Source organism: Clytia hemisphaerica, unplaced genomic scaffold, assembly GCF_902728285.1.
Source record: "Clytia hemisphaerica strain Z4C2 unplaced genomic scaffold, Clytia hemisphaerica genome assembly, whole genome shotgun sequence".
Classification (NCBI taxonomy): domain Eukaryota; kingdom Metazoa; phylum Cnidaria; class Hydrozoa; order Leptothecata; family Clytiidae; genus Clytia; species Clytia hemisphaerica.
In genome coordinates this window covers 1,190,883-1,209,062 of record NW_027104274.1, presented here as the reverse complement: position 1 = coordinate 1,209,062, position 18,180 = coordinate 1,190,883, and the positions used below count along the sequence as shown (strand labels likewise).

The window sequence follows — 18,180 nt, the reverse complement described above, 5'->3', positions numbered from 1 at the left end:
AAAGCATGGTCGAGTCCGATTTTTGAGAGTAATTTTTTTCCTACCGAAAATGCCGGAAATCGCCGTTTTTCTGGATTTCATTGGACTTTTTCCTTATAATTGGGTGTTTTTTCATTCAAAAACATTATTAATAGCAATGCCCACCATCAAGTATATTTTAATTTTCAATAAAATTGATTTTTGAAGCTGGAACTATTTATAAATCGCCGGAACAACCTATTTTCGCCGGAAAGACAGTATTTCTTGAATTTCTCGAGCTGTACTTTATATTTTTTTATGAAATTTTGCACACTGATGCAAAATGACAATACCTAAAATGTGACCGAGCCCGATTTTCTAAAACAATTTTTTTCCGGCCGAAAATGCCGGAAATATGCTGGAAAAACCGGTTTTTTGACATTTTCTCGAATTTTCATCCTTAGTTTTTTCTGATTTTTTGCACAGTGATGCAAAATGGTGATTCCCGAAAAGTGAATTAGCTCGATTTTCGAAAAAAAGATTTTCCCGCAGAAAATGTCGGAATATGCCAGAATAACCGGTTCTTTGGCACTTTCTCAAGATTTCATCATTATAGTTTTTTCTGATTTTTTGCACAAAGATGCGTATTAGCAATGCCCAAAACATAACCTATTCGGATTTTTGAGCAAATTTTTTTCCGGCCGAAAATGCCAGAAATATGCCGGAAATTGTCGTTTTTTCAGATTTTTATTGGACTTTTTCCTCATATTTTTTTGTTTTTTTTTTCACACAAAAACATTATTGATAATAATGCCCACCATCAAGCATGATTCAGTTGTCATTAAAACTGATTTTTGCAACCGGAGCTTTCTATTTTTTCCCTACTCCCCTTCCCTCTCCCCCAATCAACAATCAATGATAAAATTTGCTAAACGCTATATTTTCTGACTGATGGTTTTCATTTTTCTCCTCGCATTGCTATCTAACTTTCATCATCAAGTAGGTCCATTCAGCATCTAGCTTGTTTTCATTAGGAGATTGTTCCTGTAGGCCACCAATGAAGCGAATTATTGATCAAAGTTTATCACCTGTCGTTCTTGGTCGTTATGGAAAGGTATCGTGTCATTTCTAATTGCTATCCCAAGTGTTATCCTTCGCAACTAGGGTTTCAAAGATCAAAACAGTATCTAAAAAGTCGAACAATTTCTGCCACTGACAAAAAGTTTTATATTTTCGACGATTAAAATTTGTCTTAGCTTTTTAATGTGCAAGCTTCTCTGGATTTTCCAAACTTTGTATTTACTCTTTATTATTTAACAGGCTTGCGTGGTATTATTAGAACTTTTCAAGAAAGAAATGAAGTTCCTTGATCATCTAGCTGTAATGAAGGTGGGATGTTATATCCATATCCGATAAAATACATCTATTAACCACAAAGAGGTTTGGGTCAAATTAAACTTCCCATCATTTGGTCTGTTAGACAGCCACCTCAGATAAAAGTGAAAGTCAATAACTCTCTCTAATCCTCAAGGGACTAAGATTTTTCTTCGGATTAGAGAAAGATTTGAATTATAGAGAGCGTTTAAGACTACTTCTAGCTATGGAGACCAATATTTTAGTTTAAATTATAGAAAGATTCTAATCGTCTCGAATCTCGAATTAATGGGATTCGACTTATTAAAATATGTGAGCTGTTGCTATACACTTCTACAAATAATTACAAACTTTCCATTAAGTATGAAAACATGTCAATATTGCTCCTTTCAAGACAGGTCTCCGTGAAGAAACAAATCTTCTTTTTTTCGTATTATCAATCATCATTCATCAATTAATTGAAAGAAATTTTTTTTATCATTTACAGAATTTCTTCTTGATGCAGGCTACTGGAGAAATGTATGAATTTTACACAGACATTTTTGAAAAGGTAAGGCCGAACGAAATTTAGGTAGAGTTGATTTTTTTACGTGGATAGCCCAGTAATCCAAGACTTTAGGAGAGTCTTTGATCAGCCAGTTCGGCTATCTATGAACTGGACAGGACATTGGAAGGAGTGGGAATTTGAGCTCTCCCCTGGTTTATCGATTTGACGATTCGGCTATTTTCCCCTATTTTATTTTCTCTTCCTCTCAAATTTTTATTGAAGCATGTTAATAATTTTACAATATTTTTCAGGCAAAGCATGGTCGATATTGGAGGGACATGTCTTACTTAAACATTGTACTCCAAGATGCACTACAAGTCAACTATCCAAAACTTATGGGAAAGTAAGTAGAGTCTACATTGGAGTCTTCAAAACATGAACCTCTATAACTCGAACGAACAAATTTATTGATCCTTTGAGTTGAAAACCTCCATAACTCGAAACTTCCACAATTCGAACAAATTTGTCTTCCCCTTGTGTGTTCGAGTTATGAAGACTCCACTGAAGATTTTATGTTAGTCAGTTCAACCATTTTCTGATATTTTTTTCATAGTGAAATATTATAGTCAAAAGTGTGTTTTACCCAAGAACAATTTCAAGAAACATTTCAAGTTTTGATTTGATTAAACAGGTTTCATTGATTTGTTATTGGAAATTTATGAAACATGGACCCATTAAAATTTATTTTATTGGCAGCACTACATAAGTCTTTATTTTTGATTTCCTATAGTCTGACAGTGGATTATTATTCATCCAAAAACAATCTATCGAACGCTCAATTATTCGATGGTTTGTCACTACACTATAAGGTAAGACTATTGAAAACCCTGTCTTCTTAACAACGGTTACAAGCCTATACTTCTTAAGTCAACCTTCCACTCAATGGCGAATTCCCTAAATGTGCCTGCTAAACAACAGGTACTCTATACGAAAACGACACTCGCCAATATATTGCCGACACTCACCAATATATTGCCAACACTCACCAATATATTTCCGACACTCGCCAACATATTGTGCAGTGTATGTATACCTTTGCGATATTTACTCTCCATCTTAGGTTCCTTGGCCAGTGTCTATTGTTCTGGATCAACATGCTGAAGATAAATATAATGAAGTCTTCCGATTCTTATTCAAAGTCAAACGAGCTATATGGGTTCTGGAGCAGCTCAGATTTCAAGGTTTGTAAGCTAACCTGGTTTCTCTAATTCTGTTTATGATATGTCTTGCTCATAAAGTTTTCCTTAAATATCCAAATCAAATTTCCATAATATACAGTATTGAGTTTTATACTCACAAGACCAGAGCGATGATCTTAAGGGTCTTTAGGCTAATGAAACAATTCAATTAGCGTTGATGACCGGACAAGTACCACCTTCACTCACATGTTTCTATTAAATTGCTTAAAATCTACACATATAGAACTCGTATACCAGTGCTCAGATTCGCAAGGTCATAGCGAGTCTTAGGGTGAGGCTATCGGATAGAATCTCTTGGCAAACTCAATCAATTTATCTTATGACTGAATAGGTTATGTACGCCAAATTGTACAAAATCTACACGTTTAGAACTTGTATACCCGTGCTCAGATTCGCAAGGTCATAGCGAGTCTTAGGGTGAGGCTATCGGATAGAATCTCTTGACAAACTCAATCAATTTACTTCATGACTAGAATTGATATGTACCGTACATGAACTTCCGTTAACTTGTTCAAAATCTACACATTTAGAACTCGTATACCAGGGCTCATATTCGCAAGACCATAGCGATTCTGAGGACGAAGGAATTGACTACAACACGACAACATCCACTACAAGGAGAGGCTTAAAACAACACGTGCTGAAAGATATGATACTGAGTGGTGCCCATCAAAAATTGAAGAATAGGATATTAGTATTGAGAATGAAGATGTTACATGTTGTACGAAGTTTCCATTTCTACCTCATGACAAGGGTGAGAAAGTTTTCTCCAATGGATCTTCTAGTTTTTCTCAGCACACATTGGGCTTCTCCAGAAAAAAATTGAATATGCAGGGGGTGGAGGATATAACAATTTTCAGTGATTTACCCCCAGAAAAAGTGACTTTTGGCCCCGGACAACGGGTTTTACCCGTAGACAAGCCAAATTACCCCCGGACAGAGCAAATTTACCCCCCGGATAAGACAAATTTTGATGATTTTTCGCTACCCCAGGGACAATAATTCCTACCCCCCCCCCAATTTTTCAGAGGAATGGGAACGGTTTGTTACTTGTTGACTGATTTGTCTTCAAAGTTAGGTAACTCAGTCGACATTTTTTACAGTGATGATTAATAAGATTGGGCCTTCGTAAACTTCGTAAAACCTACCGTATTTTGCCTTCAGGGAAGGGCGTTTATTCGAGAGGGCGTTTAAAAGAAGGGGGTATTTATTCAAAGTAATGCGATAACTAAATATAAAGAAATTAGAGATCTGTAGAACTTCGCCCTCTTTATTGAAGAACTTTCATGTATGTTGTTGTTTCTTAGATCGACGATAGTATCCATCAAGAGTTTCGTGTTGAATCGGTGAGTATGCTTGTTATCTGAGATTTAATAGTAATATCACTTACACAGAAACGTTATTGCATCATACGACGAAGAATTGATTTTACTTGTTGTAAATAGTTTTGCCGTGTTCTCCATCAAGCCCAGATCTACTCTTAACATGGTTTGTATTTTAAACTGTGTACAATATTATTTCGTTTTCTTTTAGGCAAGAGATTTGGACGAGATTCTGGAGTTCCATCAAAAGTTTTTGTTTTCTTTGAGACAAAGATGCTTCTTACACGAAAAGGTTTGACTTTCAGCACTGACATGAAAAAGACTTTTACTTCGAAAAATCTTTTGATTTTAGGTATAATGTCAGTTGTCCTTTTTGGACCTCACCCCTCATTTTTCCAAATGGATCCCTAGCTGAAATGAGAATTTGAATGACAGCAAAGTCAATTTCCATATGGAACTAAAAATTTTTGTGATTATCCCAACGGCGACGAAATTGTGGCCAAATAATAACAAAAAATCGAAATTTTTGATGGTATTTTGTTTTTTTATTTTTTGATGTTATGTATTATATGGAATGGGTTTGCTAATGGACTTATTCCCACCACTCGGATGGCTGGAAGTGGTGGCCGTTTGGGTAGATTTTAGTGATGTCTTGTTGTCGTCCATTGATAATACAGATGTGTAACTTGTTCTTCCCATTCTTAACACGAACATCTTGAGACGGTCTTGGAACTTGTTCGTCTACAACTAATTTTGCTGTCTGCACTACTTGATTTTGTGCAACTTTTTCCTCATTCGGTTTTTTCGTTGTCAACCAAGGATGTGTCAAAACTTCATCCAAGCAAGGATGCTCTTTTCGCTGGATCCTTTTCCAAAAGGCGACCGAGAAGATGAAGACATTCTAAAGTGAAAATGAAACAAAATGTATTTTTGATCATTTAAAACACTTTTGCCTATAGAATCTGAATTCTTGATATTCATAATGCAATCTTTTACACGGAAAAACTCGAAAAACACCGAGCCAAACGTTTTATTTTGTTTAGAATCTCAAAAGTGTTGGCAAACGCTTGTTTTCTTGTTGACTAGATATCACCAGAAGGTCACTAAAAACGCCGTGGCCCACGCGCTCCAGAGGCGTTTCAATCGGGCATATTTATACTACAACTGTTTGATGTTTTTCTTGTGTAGCCTTACAGAATCAAGGCGAGCCTCAAAGGAAAGAAAAAGAACTGTTTGTGTTTACCTTGGGACAACGAAACTTCTGCTGGTAGTCTCCCCGCGAAACTTTTTTTCTCAATCAAGTTGCTCAGTATTCTCCATTCAAATGCTGGGTATGGTCGCTTACCAGTCAGCAGCTCAAACAGGATGATACCGCTAAAAATTGTAAATTTCGATAAGATAATAAGATTTTATAGGAACCAGTAATTTTTGGTTCAAACTCTTCTGTTTTGTGATGATTTTCAGACTTGATGTTTTTAAAATCCTCTAATTACGTTTACTTTATCATCTTATTATCTGAGAAGGGGCATATTTTAAATTGTTCTTAGGTTTTTGTTAAAATCGAGCCTCATATTCTTATAAAATGGTCCACTAAGAAGAAATAACACGAAAAAGAATAGAATTGTCAAATTTGAAATCAACTTACAGACTCAAATTGCCATCATAGCGGATTCCGTCTCCAAGATAACCTCGAATCATTTCAGGTGCCATGTAAGACGCTGTCCCACAGTAGCTACTCAAAAGACCATCAAGGCTATCTTCAAAGAATTCGGAGACTCCAAAGGAAATAGAATATAGAAATTTGATAAGCAAAGGAAATAGAATTACAAAAAAGAATTTTGCAAAATGTCGCATCAAAACGATGTTCAAATAACGTCTATAAGAAGCTCAAAAGGGTGAGTTTATTGCGGAGTTGAAACGGTATAAAGTATTGCATTCATTAAACTGTTGCAATTGAAAGAAATGTTCTTGAAATCATACACTGTTATAGTTGGGCAATTTCGTTGACATAACTCTCAAAAAGTTATGTTATAAAATGCGGATGTTTTATTTGGTATAAAAAACCTTACCAGCTATTTTCAATTCGCCATTTTTGTCAACAAAGATGTTCTCCATCTTTAAGTCGCTGAAAAAAAGTGAAAATATTAACATCAACTTCGACCGCAGCAGAATCTGATAGGCGGAATCATAACTAGTGAGATAAATCGAATGGCTGTCTAAACCGAATGACTGTCTAAAATCCTAAATTAGAGTGAAACATCTAAATAAATAAAATAAATGGTAAAGATCGTAATATAACTTTATTATCAACCTACCGATGACAAATTCCAAGTTGGTGACATTCGTTGACACCTTTGACAAGAATTTTGAACAATTCCTTTGCTTTTTGCTCCTCGACGAATGGAGCTGATGATAAGTAATGGCTTAAAACACCATTGTGACAATATTCCATTACTATGTAGGAATTCTTTTTTCCGTCAAATCTGGTGTAAACTTCAACCTGGAGATTATGAATGAATATAAAGTGTGATTTTCAAGCTAACCAATTTAACGGAATCAACTTTCGTTTTTGGCGTATGTTTAGCCGTCAATAATATTCCTCTAATATTTTTTTGAATTATTAGAAATTATAAATACCACTCGTAAAAACGTTCATAGTCTTTCATATAATCAGGTGATGATCGTACTTTGCCTAGATTAGGGTTAAACTGTTCAAGTTTTAAAACTCATTGAAACTATTGAGGCGTTTGTGGTTTAGTAGTCATTGACCTTGGTTGCTACATAGGCGACTGAAGTTTGATTCCCACTCGACAAGTGAACGTACCTTTGACGTACCTTTGACAAAACTAATTAAAAGACATTGACTTACGACATTGGACGATGTCTTCGCTCTAAGCATGGCTTCGTACTCCTTACGGATAAGGTTTTTGTTTTTTCGTGGCATGATTTTAATGGCCACCTAAAGAATGATAGAGAAAACCGTACTTGAGAATTTCTTATAACAATGATGTCTAGAGATGATGAAAGTTAGCCAAAGCCTAGTTTTTGGCAACGATAGCCCGTATCCTAGTGGTATTCAGGAACGTTGATTTCGAACACGAAATTTCTTACACTTTAAATCGGATCAGCCAAACATTTCATTAAACCAGAAATCCGCGAATAGTTGGGCGAGCCTAAGCTACTTATACTGTCAGTTGCGTTGATCCATGGAGGTAATAAAAATATAACTATCTACATCCGCAGATAGTTGGGTTTTAGTAAGCGAGCCTAGGCTATTTATACTGTCAGTTGCGTTGAGCTAATAATCATTATGAAAACAATTAACTTACTTTATTTGTACCCTTGGAACGAAGCTTTGCGGCAAGAGCGTCACCGGGAACATTCAAATTGACATAAGTTGCCAACCGAACTTTCCCATAGGCACCTTCGCCCAAAGTCCGTCCCAAGCGGAAACCTTGAAAGACACACTCTATTTCGTATGTGTTCATATTGTTTTATCGATTTTATCAGTGATTTACTTTTAGTTTTCTTTCCCTCTCTTTATTCGCTCTATGCGATCCTTTGAACCAGCTAGCTCAAAGGTTGGTCGGATTCGATAAGAAATTCGCTTTTCAAAATACTTTTAAAAAGTACTCAATTTTTATTTGACGTCAAATGAAATGTAATATCTTTCAGAAAATGACGTCAAATTTGATAGCAGTGTAACACGCTACGTAGCTTCTAAACTACTTTGTTGAAAGCTGAATACGCCTGCCTTATCATTGGTCACTTTTACAACCAGCACTCCATGAAACAATAGTTATCTTTTTGATTCCAGAAAAGTAAACTATACTAAAAAAAAGCTTCGGAATATAAGTGAAAATAGATACCTATATATATACATGGATTCATGTATAAAACACTAAATTTGGTCATTTAGTTCTGTTATTACGGGATTATTAGGTTTTGCCTGGAAAGGCTTATGATGACGTCATCACTAAACTTTCAATCTCCATAACTTTTAATAGGAAGATTTTCAAGGCATGTTTTATATCTCAACTTTCATTAGCATTTCATGTTCTTTCCGCTGAAACCGTCAGATTTCTTTCCGCTGAAACCATCAGATTTTGAATATTTTCAAAAAAATAAATTTTTGCCCAGCCACCTGATGACGTCATCTGGCAGGTGACCAGGAAGGACAATTTGGTGTTACTGTTTAAAATTAAGTTTTAGACTCTTTAAGGATCGTCTGTGCCAAATTTCATGCTTTTATCACAATCTGAAGTATTTTTGTGCTAACAGACCTCACTATGAATATTTCTTGCCTGTACAATAAAAAATTGCTGTTAGAAAGTTTCAATACACCTTTTCAAAGCAAGGTCGAGGGCAAGGTTCTCTAAAAAGTGGCTGAAGCAGTTTCTCTAAAAAGTGGCTGAAGCAGTTTTTTTCGAAAAATTTTTTTTGGTCGTAAAAATTGGATTTTCTTATTTTGGGAAATTCCCTATGTCATTTTGAGTGAAAAAGATCTTTCTCGCGATTGGATTGATATTTTTTGCATAGTGATATAAAATGGTAATAATATTTAATTGTTGGAGCCCGATTTTCGATATTAATTTGAGCTGTGATACTCACGGCAATCTATTCAAGCTGCTCACTACACTTTTTTACTCTCTTGCTTTTGTCCTATTTTTGCCTGATTCTCATCATCAGGTAGGTCTATTCAGCATGTTGCTCTTTTATCCTTTCTGTCCAGAATTTATTTTTAGCAAGTTCTAGTCCTAACGTTATCGAAATTATGTTTAAATTAAAATATCGGAATATCTTTCGCACACGAAATTTCACGACTGTTCATTTCCCATTCAGGTTGCTCGTACCAAAGATGCTCTCGTGCGAATTTTGAATCTTTCTTTTGAGCTGGAAGAACTTTGGAGATCAAGCGTTGCTGTATTAAAGTAAGTTCGAATCAATTTAACAAGGCAAGACGTTCACTGAATACAACGTTCACTCAAACAGATAGATACTCAACCCAACCCAAAAAATTTAATTGGGTGTTGAGGATAATAGATATTGAGTCTTTATACCCCTCCCTGTACAACTTAAAAAGATGTGATATCTCGATGAATAGATTCCGTATTACTTCGAATAAGCGCCCCTATTTGAATCAATTAGTTGTAAGTGAGCGAGAATCATATAGAGGAAAACGTAAATATGTGTTCATAATTGTATTCAATTAGTATTTTAACTAAGTTTGACCCATCTCTAAAATGACATATTTGAACTGAAAAATAACGAAAAGGCAAAACAAGGTTCCCATTCCCTTTACTAAAGTGACCTTTGCTAAAGATTATTTTAATAAACGCTCCCGCGATTAAACACCCCTCCTAAAATCCAAAAAAGGCGTTTATTCGAAGTAATACAGTATCTATAAAACTGATTAAAATTTTACTCTCTACTTCTTCTTCAGCGTGAACCAACTGATGGCGTTAGAAAAAGAATTCTTCCGATGCACATCGTTTTTACATTCATTCTTTACAACTTTGTCCAAGAGAGGCTCCTTTCCACATTGTAAGTACATTTTGTAAGTCTGCTCAAATAAACGTTCTCTCTTTTTTGACTTTCCTGTGTCTATTCGTGATGTTCATGACGTAGTGTTTTATACGAAAGCACCTAAAAAAGACTCCCAGACGGCACACAACGTCAAAACAACGTCCATGTGACATTCATAACGTCCAAATAACGTTATTTGAACGTTAAAACAACGTTGTGTGTCAGCTGGGCTGGGCGTTTACCACTAATTGGTCAGCCCTGGTGGCCCTTCAAATCCCTTCCACAATTTTTCTCCCGGATGTCGTCCATAAGACTTTTCATTCTAAATCCGATTCTTCTACGTTTTCGGTAAAACGATCCCGAACGGGTTTCTAGAACGGATTAACGCTAATGGCTATCCCTAAATAAGTATTAGTTATTACTCCTATCGGAATACACGTATGATTTCCTATTCCGTTTTCATTGTAGTAAGACAGCAAAAATATATTCAGTTTAAAAAAAGTACCCACAATGCCTCGTTTTTTAAAACGCTTCGTGAATGAGGCGGAAAAACGAAAGTGGAATTTTTGAAACTCTCAGCGTCCAAATTACTGCTAAGTGATCCTTTAAATCTGTTTATTTTCACTCACATCTTAGCTCTAATTACTCTTTAGGATTAATTTTAAAACTTATTTTAGCGAGAAGACACAGTTGCACTACTCTGTACCAGAGTGTATCTCACGATTATCGAAGACACAGTTAACAAAACTGTTTTTGGACCTACCTGGAGGTCCTATAAATTAACCGTTGTCCGTTCGTTCGTCCGTCCGTCCGTTCGTCTGTTACCAGCTTTTCTTGAGATTGGCTCATTAGTTTTTTCTGATTTTTGGCATTTAATCCTTTTAATTGGTTGTTTTTTTCTTTCAAAAACATTATTAATAGCAATGCCCACCATCAAGCATGTTTCGATTTTCAATAAAATTGATTTTTGAAGCCGGAACTATTTAAAAATCGCCGGAACAACCTATTTTCGCTGGAAAGACAGTATTTCTTGAATTTCTCGAGCTGTGCTTTATTTTATTTTTTTTATGAAATTTTGCACACTGATGCAAAATGACAATACCTAAAATGTCATGGTGCCCAATTTTCGAAAAACATTTTTTCCGGCCGAAAATGCCGGAAATATGCCGGAAAAACCGGTTTTTTGACATTTTCTCGAATTTTCATCCTTAGTTTTTTGCTGATTGTTTGAAGAAAGATGCGTATTCGCAATGCTCAAAACATGACCGAGTTTGATTTTTTGAGAAAAATTTTTTTCCGGCCGAAAATGCCGGAAATATGCCAGAAATCGCCGTTTGTGCAGATTTTTATTGGGCTTTTTGTTTTTCCTTATATTTCTTTGTTTTTTCACATAAAACATTATTGATAACAATGCCACCATCAAGCATGTTTCAATTGTCAATAAAACTGATTTTTGTAACCGGAACTTTCTATTTCTTTTTTCCTTACAACCCTTCCCTCTTCCCCCATCAACAATCAATAATGAAATTTAATTCAATTTCGCTAACCGCTATATTTTCTGATTGATCGTTTTTATGTTTCTCCTTATTGCTATCTAATTTTCATCATTAGGTAAGTCCATTCAGCATCTAGCTTGTTAGATTAAAATGCTACTGTTTGATCGCCATCTATCTTTTTAGGTAAATGACACTTTTCAAGTGCAGCTGAAAATAATAATTTTACAACATATAGTTACTCATTATCTTAATCATTTAGTGCGAGCATGCGATTGTTTCTAGTTTTATTATCTCCTTAATAATCGTTACTGGAGATCCCTTCCATAACACCACCATTTAGCCCTTCCAATATCCTTTGTTATTTATTAGGTGTAATTTGTTTGATGGCAATTTCCACATTGCCATAGTACTGGACATAACTCCAGGGGAGGGAGGAGTTAGGAGGGGAGAGGCTGATTTTTGGAGTTTCACATTTTCCTCCTCCCCAGTAAGCAAACTGAAATCGACTACTGTTGAAGCAGTGTTCACAAATCCCCCTTGTCATGCGAAGGAAAGCTAATAACGTCCTTTATCTTCTATGTTCACTGGCGAGCAACCAATAAATGATCGGTGCACCATCTGTATTTAAAGGCACATAAAAGTACTGACGAAATTTGTAAACGAACCGTATGCAGCGGGATACAAAATCAAAACAAGTGTCACATGTCAAAATAAAAAATAAAAACAAATATGGCTGATTTTGATTGTTTCAATTGTTTTACAAGTTTGTTTTGGACTACGTGAATTTAATTTCTTTTTAATGACACGTGGTTCCCGCAATGTTTACATTTTACTACTTTTATGTCCCTTTAAACGAATCTCTTTGAAATCTGTGTGAGTCAGATTGCTTTTATAATTGGTCAGCCTAAGCTGAGCATTCAAATAGGTAAAATTCGGTTCCATAAGACGGCAAAAAAAAAATCCGATTTCCCGAGCTCACTTTGATTTCAAAAGCGAGTTTAAAGCAAAACAGGGGAAAAATGAGCTTCCCCGCATAGTTATGAATTTTAAGTTTTGCTTTCGATTATCATTTGCGACCAGCAAAGTCTTCAAGATGGTTGTGTGCATGTTGTGTAACTTGATGGTACTAAACTACAAAATTTATTTACGCAGACTGGATGCAAATTGTGTTTTTCAAGATTTTGTGACTTTGCTTCAAGTGCAAAGTAGGACAATGATCAGTCACATATTTGGACCTACCTGGAGGTCCTATAAATTACTCTCGGGTACCTAATAGCCGGGGGGATTGGAATAAGCTAGGGGGTTGGAAAAAATCTCAAAACTTAATAAGCGGGGGGGGGGGGTTGGAATAAAAATGTCCTGGGTGGAAAATCTTTGAAAAGGAGGCTAATACAGCTGAATTAGAACAAAAGAGGGAATTTTCAAAAATATTTTCCCAAAAATTAATAAGCGGGGGGGGGGGTTGGAATAAGAATGTCCTGGGTGGAAAATTTACGAAAAATTAATTAGCGGGGGGGGGGCAGCTATTAGGTACCCGAGAGTAACCTGTGTTCGTTCGTCCGTCCGTTCGTCTGTTACCAACTTTTCTTGGGATTGAATCATAGGAATTTTTAGACTTTTGGTACAAAGGTGCAAAATGGTAGTGTCCAAAATGTGACGGAGCCCGATTTTCGAAAAAAAAAATTTAGGGCTAATTTGGGCCCAAAAATGCCCAAAAAAAGGGTTTTTTGGACTTTGTGAAAAGTCCATTCATTATATTTTCCTGATGTTTTGTACAGAGATGTAGAATAACATTGTTCAAAATATGAATTAGTTCATTTTTCGAAAAAAAAAATTTGGGGGCCAATTTGGGCCCAAAAATGTCCAAAAATAGGGCTTTTTGGACTTTGTGAAAAAACTCTTCATTTTAGTTTTTCCTGATTTTTTGTACGAAGACGTGGAATTACAGTGTGCTAAATATAAAAAAGTTGATTTTTCAAGAAAATTTTTTTTTTGGGCCAAATTAGGCCCAAAAATAGGGTTTTGTAGAAAATCTGTTCATGAGATTCTCCTGAATTTTTGTATAGAGAGGTAGAATAACAATGTGCTAAATATAATATAATGCATATCCACTCCACGTTTTTTTATATGGTTCGGTGCGGACTGTTTTGTTTTGTTGACGTTTTGGCAATTTTCTTATATTTCTAGTATAACACTTTGGTCAGATATGAATATTGTCTACACCCAACAGAAAAAATGTATCATACTCTTAGGTTCCAAATAAACGGGGGGGGGGGTTCGAATAAACGGGGGGGTTCGAATAAACGGGGGGGTTGGAAAATTTTCTAGATTTTAATAAACGGGGGGGACCTAATTGCCGGGGGGGTTGGAAATTGTACTTCTGAAACCCAAAAATAAGGTAAAAATAGGCTAAAATCAGGCTATTTAGAGCAAAATAAGGGGCCTTCTCTTTGACAGCTGAAAATATTCTTAGAGATTAATAAACGGGGGGGTCCTAATAAGGTCCGAGGGGGTTGGAAAATTTTCGAAAAATTAACAAGGGGGGGCCGTTTATTTGGAACCTAAGAGTAACTGACTGGAATGAAATTAACAAAAAGTTTAATTACACTATGTTTCTCTTTTATTTTATAGTAATGAACTATAGCTTAATTGTTTGATGTCATAGAAACAGTGCTACAATGCTAAAGAGAAGTATACTTTGAGCTTCTCGTGGGGGGGGGGGTGGTTGGAGGAGCTCTCAGGCTTGTTTTAAATAATTTTAAATCAAGTTATCAAATGTTTCACATTTTGTACATTATTCAACATTTTTAGTCTACTCTGTTTCAGTACATCTCTTACATCTGTTAACCCACTTATTAAAGCTATCTAGCCAAGCTCTATTGGCTGACCTTCCAGCCTCGGCTGGTTTATTTTGTTTTTGTTTTAGCCAAAACTCAGCCTCGTATTCTTGTAAAAAGAGATAGCAAAATACACTTTTTTTATACAAGGTTTTGTTTTTAAATAAGAGTGATATCGTACTCAGCGGCTGTATTTCTTTGTGTGTTTTATTCAGAGAGTTGTTGTAATGGAATTTTTTGCTCAAAATTTCATGCTCTTTCTGATGGTACCAATCATTTTCAATTATTTTGACTTTTTAAAACCAGCTATTTTACCCCTTATTTTCCCTTGCAGTTTTGCCTATGGCGTCACTATTTTGGTCATAGAAAGTTTTGGCAGGCCTAATCCGCGTCCTCCCTCTCAAAAATATCTTAAAATATACTGTTCTTTGGAATAGACTAAAAATGGATAGGTCGTAAAAAAGATGTCACAGGACCCCAGGCTTGGCCCCTAATATTTAGCTTTAAAGGATTCTATGATTCTTTGACGTGAAAATAAAATCCCAAAATACTTTTTTAGTTGGAAGATACAACTCCAAGTCTATCACTGATTGACTAAAATTCAATAAAAGCAAAAGAAAAGAGCCTGTTTTAAGAGTCAGCTAGACAATTAAGTTTTATGCTGTGTTTTTTGACGAATTCTTTTTTGACAGTGATGATGTTCTAAGATTGAAGATTTTTTTATGAAAAAATGTTGATTATAGAAAGGTCTAAGTGGCATAAAGGCCCAGCAGTGTTCGTAATATCAACATATTTTCCCGTTGCAGAGTCACCATACAATTTAATTTTACACATGCGCACAATAGTTGTTCAGATAATTTGATTTTTTGCCGGGACTCATCAATTGATGATTGCACGCATAGGCCCTGACAAAGTCTAATCTTTTCGACCAGTTGTGTTTTAAAGTCCCATTTCGCTGCGCGCTGGGCCAACTACATGTTTTTTTTATAAGCAAATGTATGCCCCTTGGTCAGGCTCGTGTATGCTTAAGTTCTTAAAGCATCCAGGCATAGCTTATGCTTATTATATGCTTATGAATCATGCTTATGATTCACCCCGAGTCAAGTTTTTATAGTGAAATTTCAGAAATTTTGTGAAAATTCGTTCAGATTTTGGGAGCAGTGGAATGTAGCTAGCCGTGGAATGTCTTTTTTTACTTGACCTCTACCAAACCTTTTTAAACAGATAAAAAATGACAACTTGAAAAATATTCCAGGCTGACATATATGCTTATGTTATGCGTAGGAATTCTGCAAATCTGAGCCTTCATATGCTTATAAGCGTTATGCTTATAAAAAAAACATGTAGTTGCAAACGCCCAGGCTATTTTGGATGCTTCCGTATAAAACATTACGTCATAAATATCATGAATATTGGAGAGTGGTTCCCACATGGTAGCAACAAAAGTCTCTCACTTATAATGATCAAAGTGGTGGATCTTTCTGGTTGAATCCTTTTTTCATTATCTCGCTATAGAACTCGGTGTAAACCAATCGAGTTTGTAGATAATGATTATTCTTCCCCCTTTTTGATTAATTTCATTCTTCTTTTTTTTGTAGTTGAATTTCTGGCAACAACGATGAAATTTGAGTCAAGGTGAAAGGAATACTTTATCAACTCGATTGGTAGATGTTTTTAGTGAGAAAAGTGGTGACAAAAGATGTTGTTTTAACTCTCAGACAACGTTGTCTGAAAAGATGTCTTTGATAATAATAACTGTTTTCAACTAATCGAACGGTTTAATGGACGTTATGGACGCTGGTTTGATGGCATATAACGAACGGCGGGCGCTCTTGGTATTTTTGGCATATTTAATAGACGTTATGGACGTAAGATGGACGCTGGTTTGATAGTATATAACGAACGGGGGGCGCTCGTGGTATATTTGCGTATTGAGGCTTGTGTACTGAAGAGAGGGTAAACCACAATGTGTGCGTTTAATCCCAGACTTTTACAGGACTGAAATTCCAAAGGTTGGAAATATTGGTAATCCAAGAAAAAGTGCACGGCCATTGAGCTCTATTTATCATTACAGGGCCGAAACGTTATTTCGCTGTGAAAGGCTACGAAAACGTGTCCAAAGACGTTACAATGAGTTTGTCTTTTCATCATTAGCGAGTTTATGTATTTGCGCTTTTGAGGACGGTAAAGTGATTGAAGCAATTTAGAATAACCCGCAGTTCTGACCCGCATTATCGAGGACGGTAAAGGTGCTGATTCACTGTCGTCCTCAGATGGTCAGTTTCTAATCAAATTAGAACCTTACCGTCTCCGTCGCAGAAAAACACACATACATAAATTCGGTATTAAAGGATGCTGAAACGTCGTGTCGTTATGAAAGAACATTGAAGAAATCTTTTTTGAGAAATCGTAAAAGTACAAAGACCACTTTTGTTAAATCGAATTCATTCTCATTCGTTTTGTTTCAATAGCACACCGTGGTGAATCTAAAAATAGACATCACTTTCTTTATTTGCCCGAGTTTCAATCCCATCGTTCATTGCGTTAATTTCTTGTGCACATTAATTACACTTATAACAAAGAAAATGTAACAACTCTCACGATTTTGAAATCAAAGTGAAAGGGATTATGGGATTGAATGTCGGACAAATTTGAAAAGTAATAATTATGACGTTTGCATAACGGAGCGCTATTATGAAGAGAGATTTAAATCATATAAATTTCACTTCTTGTGTTGGTTGAGTCTAAGAATAAAAGATCCTTTGTAATATGTAAAAGGTCAATGTAATACCTCAGTGTGCGCCGTTAGTTAATTGAGCAAGATGGCGTTAATTTTTACAGCTAAACCGATTGTCTTTCTCGATTTCTTTTCAGCGTGAATTACTCTTTTCAGTTTATTTGCGATGATCCACGGTATGACCCGAACACGCCTCAATCTTTTTCAGGTCATGTCCAGGCTTAAATAGCAAAACATCTTATGTCCCAAACATCTTTTCAACGGAAATTACTTTCATTTCAATTTTCTAAACCTGCTTCTCGAAAGTTTCCAGCAGACACTACCAGACTAGGAGCACTATGCAAGGTCTCTTCTTTGAAAGAAAAATATCGAAATTCTGTGTAGTAAAACAGTAGAAAATGTAATTGAGAATCAACACACTATTCTAATGAGGAACTACATTGTAAAACGATATTTATCAAAGGTTATGTTTTTAAATAAGAGTGATATCGTTTTCAAATAAGAGTGATATCGTTTGTTTACTCATCAATTTTAATTTACAAGATTTTTCACATTGCATTGACACGGATGTGGAGCAAGATTGGTCAGAAAGAGGAAAAGAAAAACATTTATTGCTTATATCAGCATAATATAACAATAGGCAGACACTGTCCTGATATGAAATATGTGTCTGATATGAAACGGGAACACTTATGTAAAAATAAAACCTTTAATGTTCAGCTCAGGCAATTACTAATGCCATCAGATCTATTTATATTTTTGTATATATCACTCTTAATTTTTATACTATTACTTCTAAATACATATACAATTTCAAAAGAATGCAATATTTTGTTTGTTTGTTTGTTTATCTTCTCCTGTAAAACTTCACTTTCATCCATTATCCAAGTCACCCAGTCACCCGTAGCTCTTACTTTCCTTTGATTATACTTAGGCGTACAAACTTTCGCGATTTTCGCGAATTTTGGCCCTTTTCGCGAAAGTAAATGACTTTAAAAATTCTAGGAAGGGCCATTCGCGAAAGTTTATGCTCACGAAAAATTCTTGACAAATAGAAAATTTGTAAAACTTCAAACTTTGAATAAAATGTAACTTTTATGGGAACTTTTTAGCCTGCTAAAAGACTAATAAGGTTCAAGCCAATCCATGAAGTATTTGTCCCTCTAAGCCATTTTTTCATGTGA

General features: G+C 35.5%; 2 protein-coding genes across 2 annotated transcripts in view; one reads left to right on the top strand and one right to left on the bottom strand.

Annotated features, from left to right (window-relative positions):
• Nucleotides 1-16,386, top strand: part of LOC136816789 (gamma-tubulin complex component 5-like) — a 32,624-nt gene extending 16,238 nt beyond the window's left edge. The window contains exons 22-33 of the mRNA XM_067073113.1: nucleotides 993-1,072; nucleotides 1,279-1,347; nucleotides 1,820-1,882; nucleotides 2,131-2,222; nucleotides 2,610-2,688; nucleotides 2,940-3,060; nucleotides 3,609-3,832; nucleotides 4,386-4,424; nucleotides 4,612-4,692; nucleotides 9,243-9,331; nucleotides 9,844-9,944; nucleotides 15,858-16,386. Coding sequence (XP_066929214.1) covers nucleotides 993-1,072; nucleotides 1,279-1,347; nucleotides 1,820-1,882; nucleotides 2,131-2,222; nucleotides 2,610-2,688; nucleotides 2,940-3,060; nucleotides 3,609-3,832; nucleotides 4,386-4,424; nucleotides 4,612-4,692; nucleotides 9,243-9,331; nucleotides 9,844-9,944; nucleotides 15,858-15,898 — 1,079 coding nt within the window. The 3' untranslated portion in view covers nucleotides 15,899-16,386. The remainder of the gene's footprint in view (nucleotides 1-992; nucleotides 1,073-1,278; nucleotides 1,348-1,819; nucleotides 1,883-2,130; nucleotides 2,223-2,609; nucleotides 2,689-2,939; nucleotides 3,061-3,608; nucleotides 3,833-4,385; nucleotides 4,425-4,611; nucleotides 4,693-9,242; nucleotides 9,332-9,843; nucleotides 9,945-15,857) is intronic.
• Nucleotides 6,388-7,975, bottom strand: LOC136816791 (uncharacterized). The gene is made up of 4 exons (XM_067073114.1): nucleotides 7,730-7,975; nucleotides 7,270-7,359; nucleotides 6,716-6,900; nucleotides 6,388-6,525 (listed from the first exon to the last, which is right to left on the bottom strand). The coding sequence occupies exons 1-4, from the start codon at nucleotides 7,886-7,888 to the stop codon at nucleotides 6,447-6,449; spliced, it is 513 nt and encodes a 170-aa protein (XP_066929215.1). The 5' UTR covers nucleotides 7,889-7,975; the 3' UTR covers nucleotides 6,388-6,446.
• Nucleotides 16,387-18,180: the final 1,794 nt, after the last annotated feature.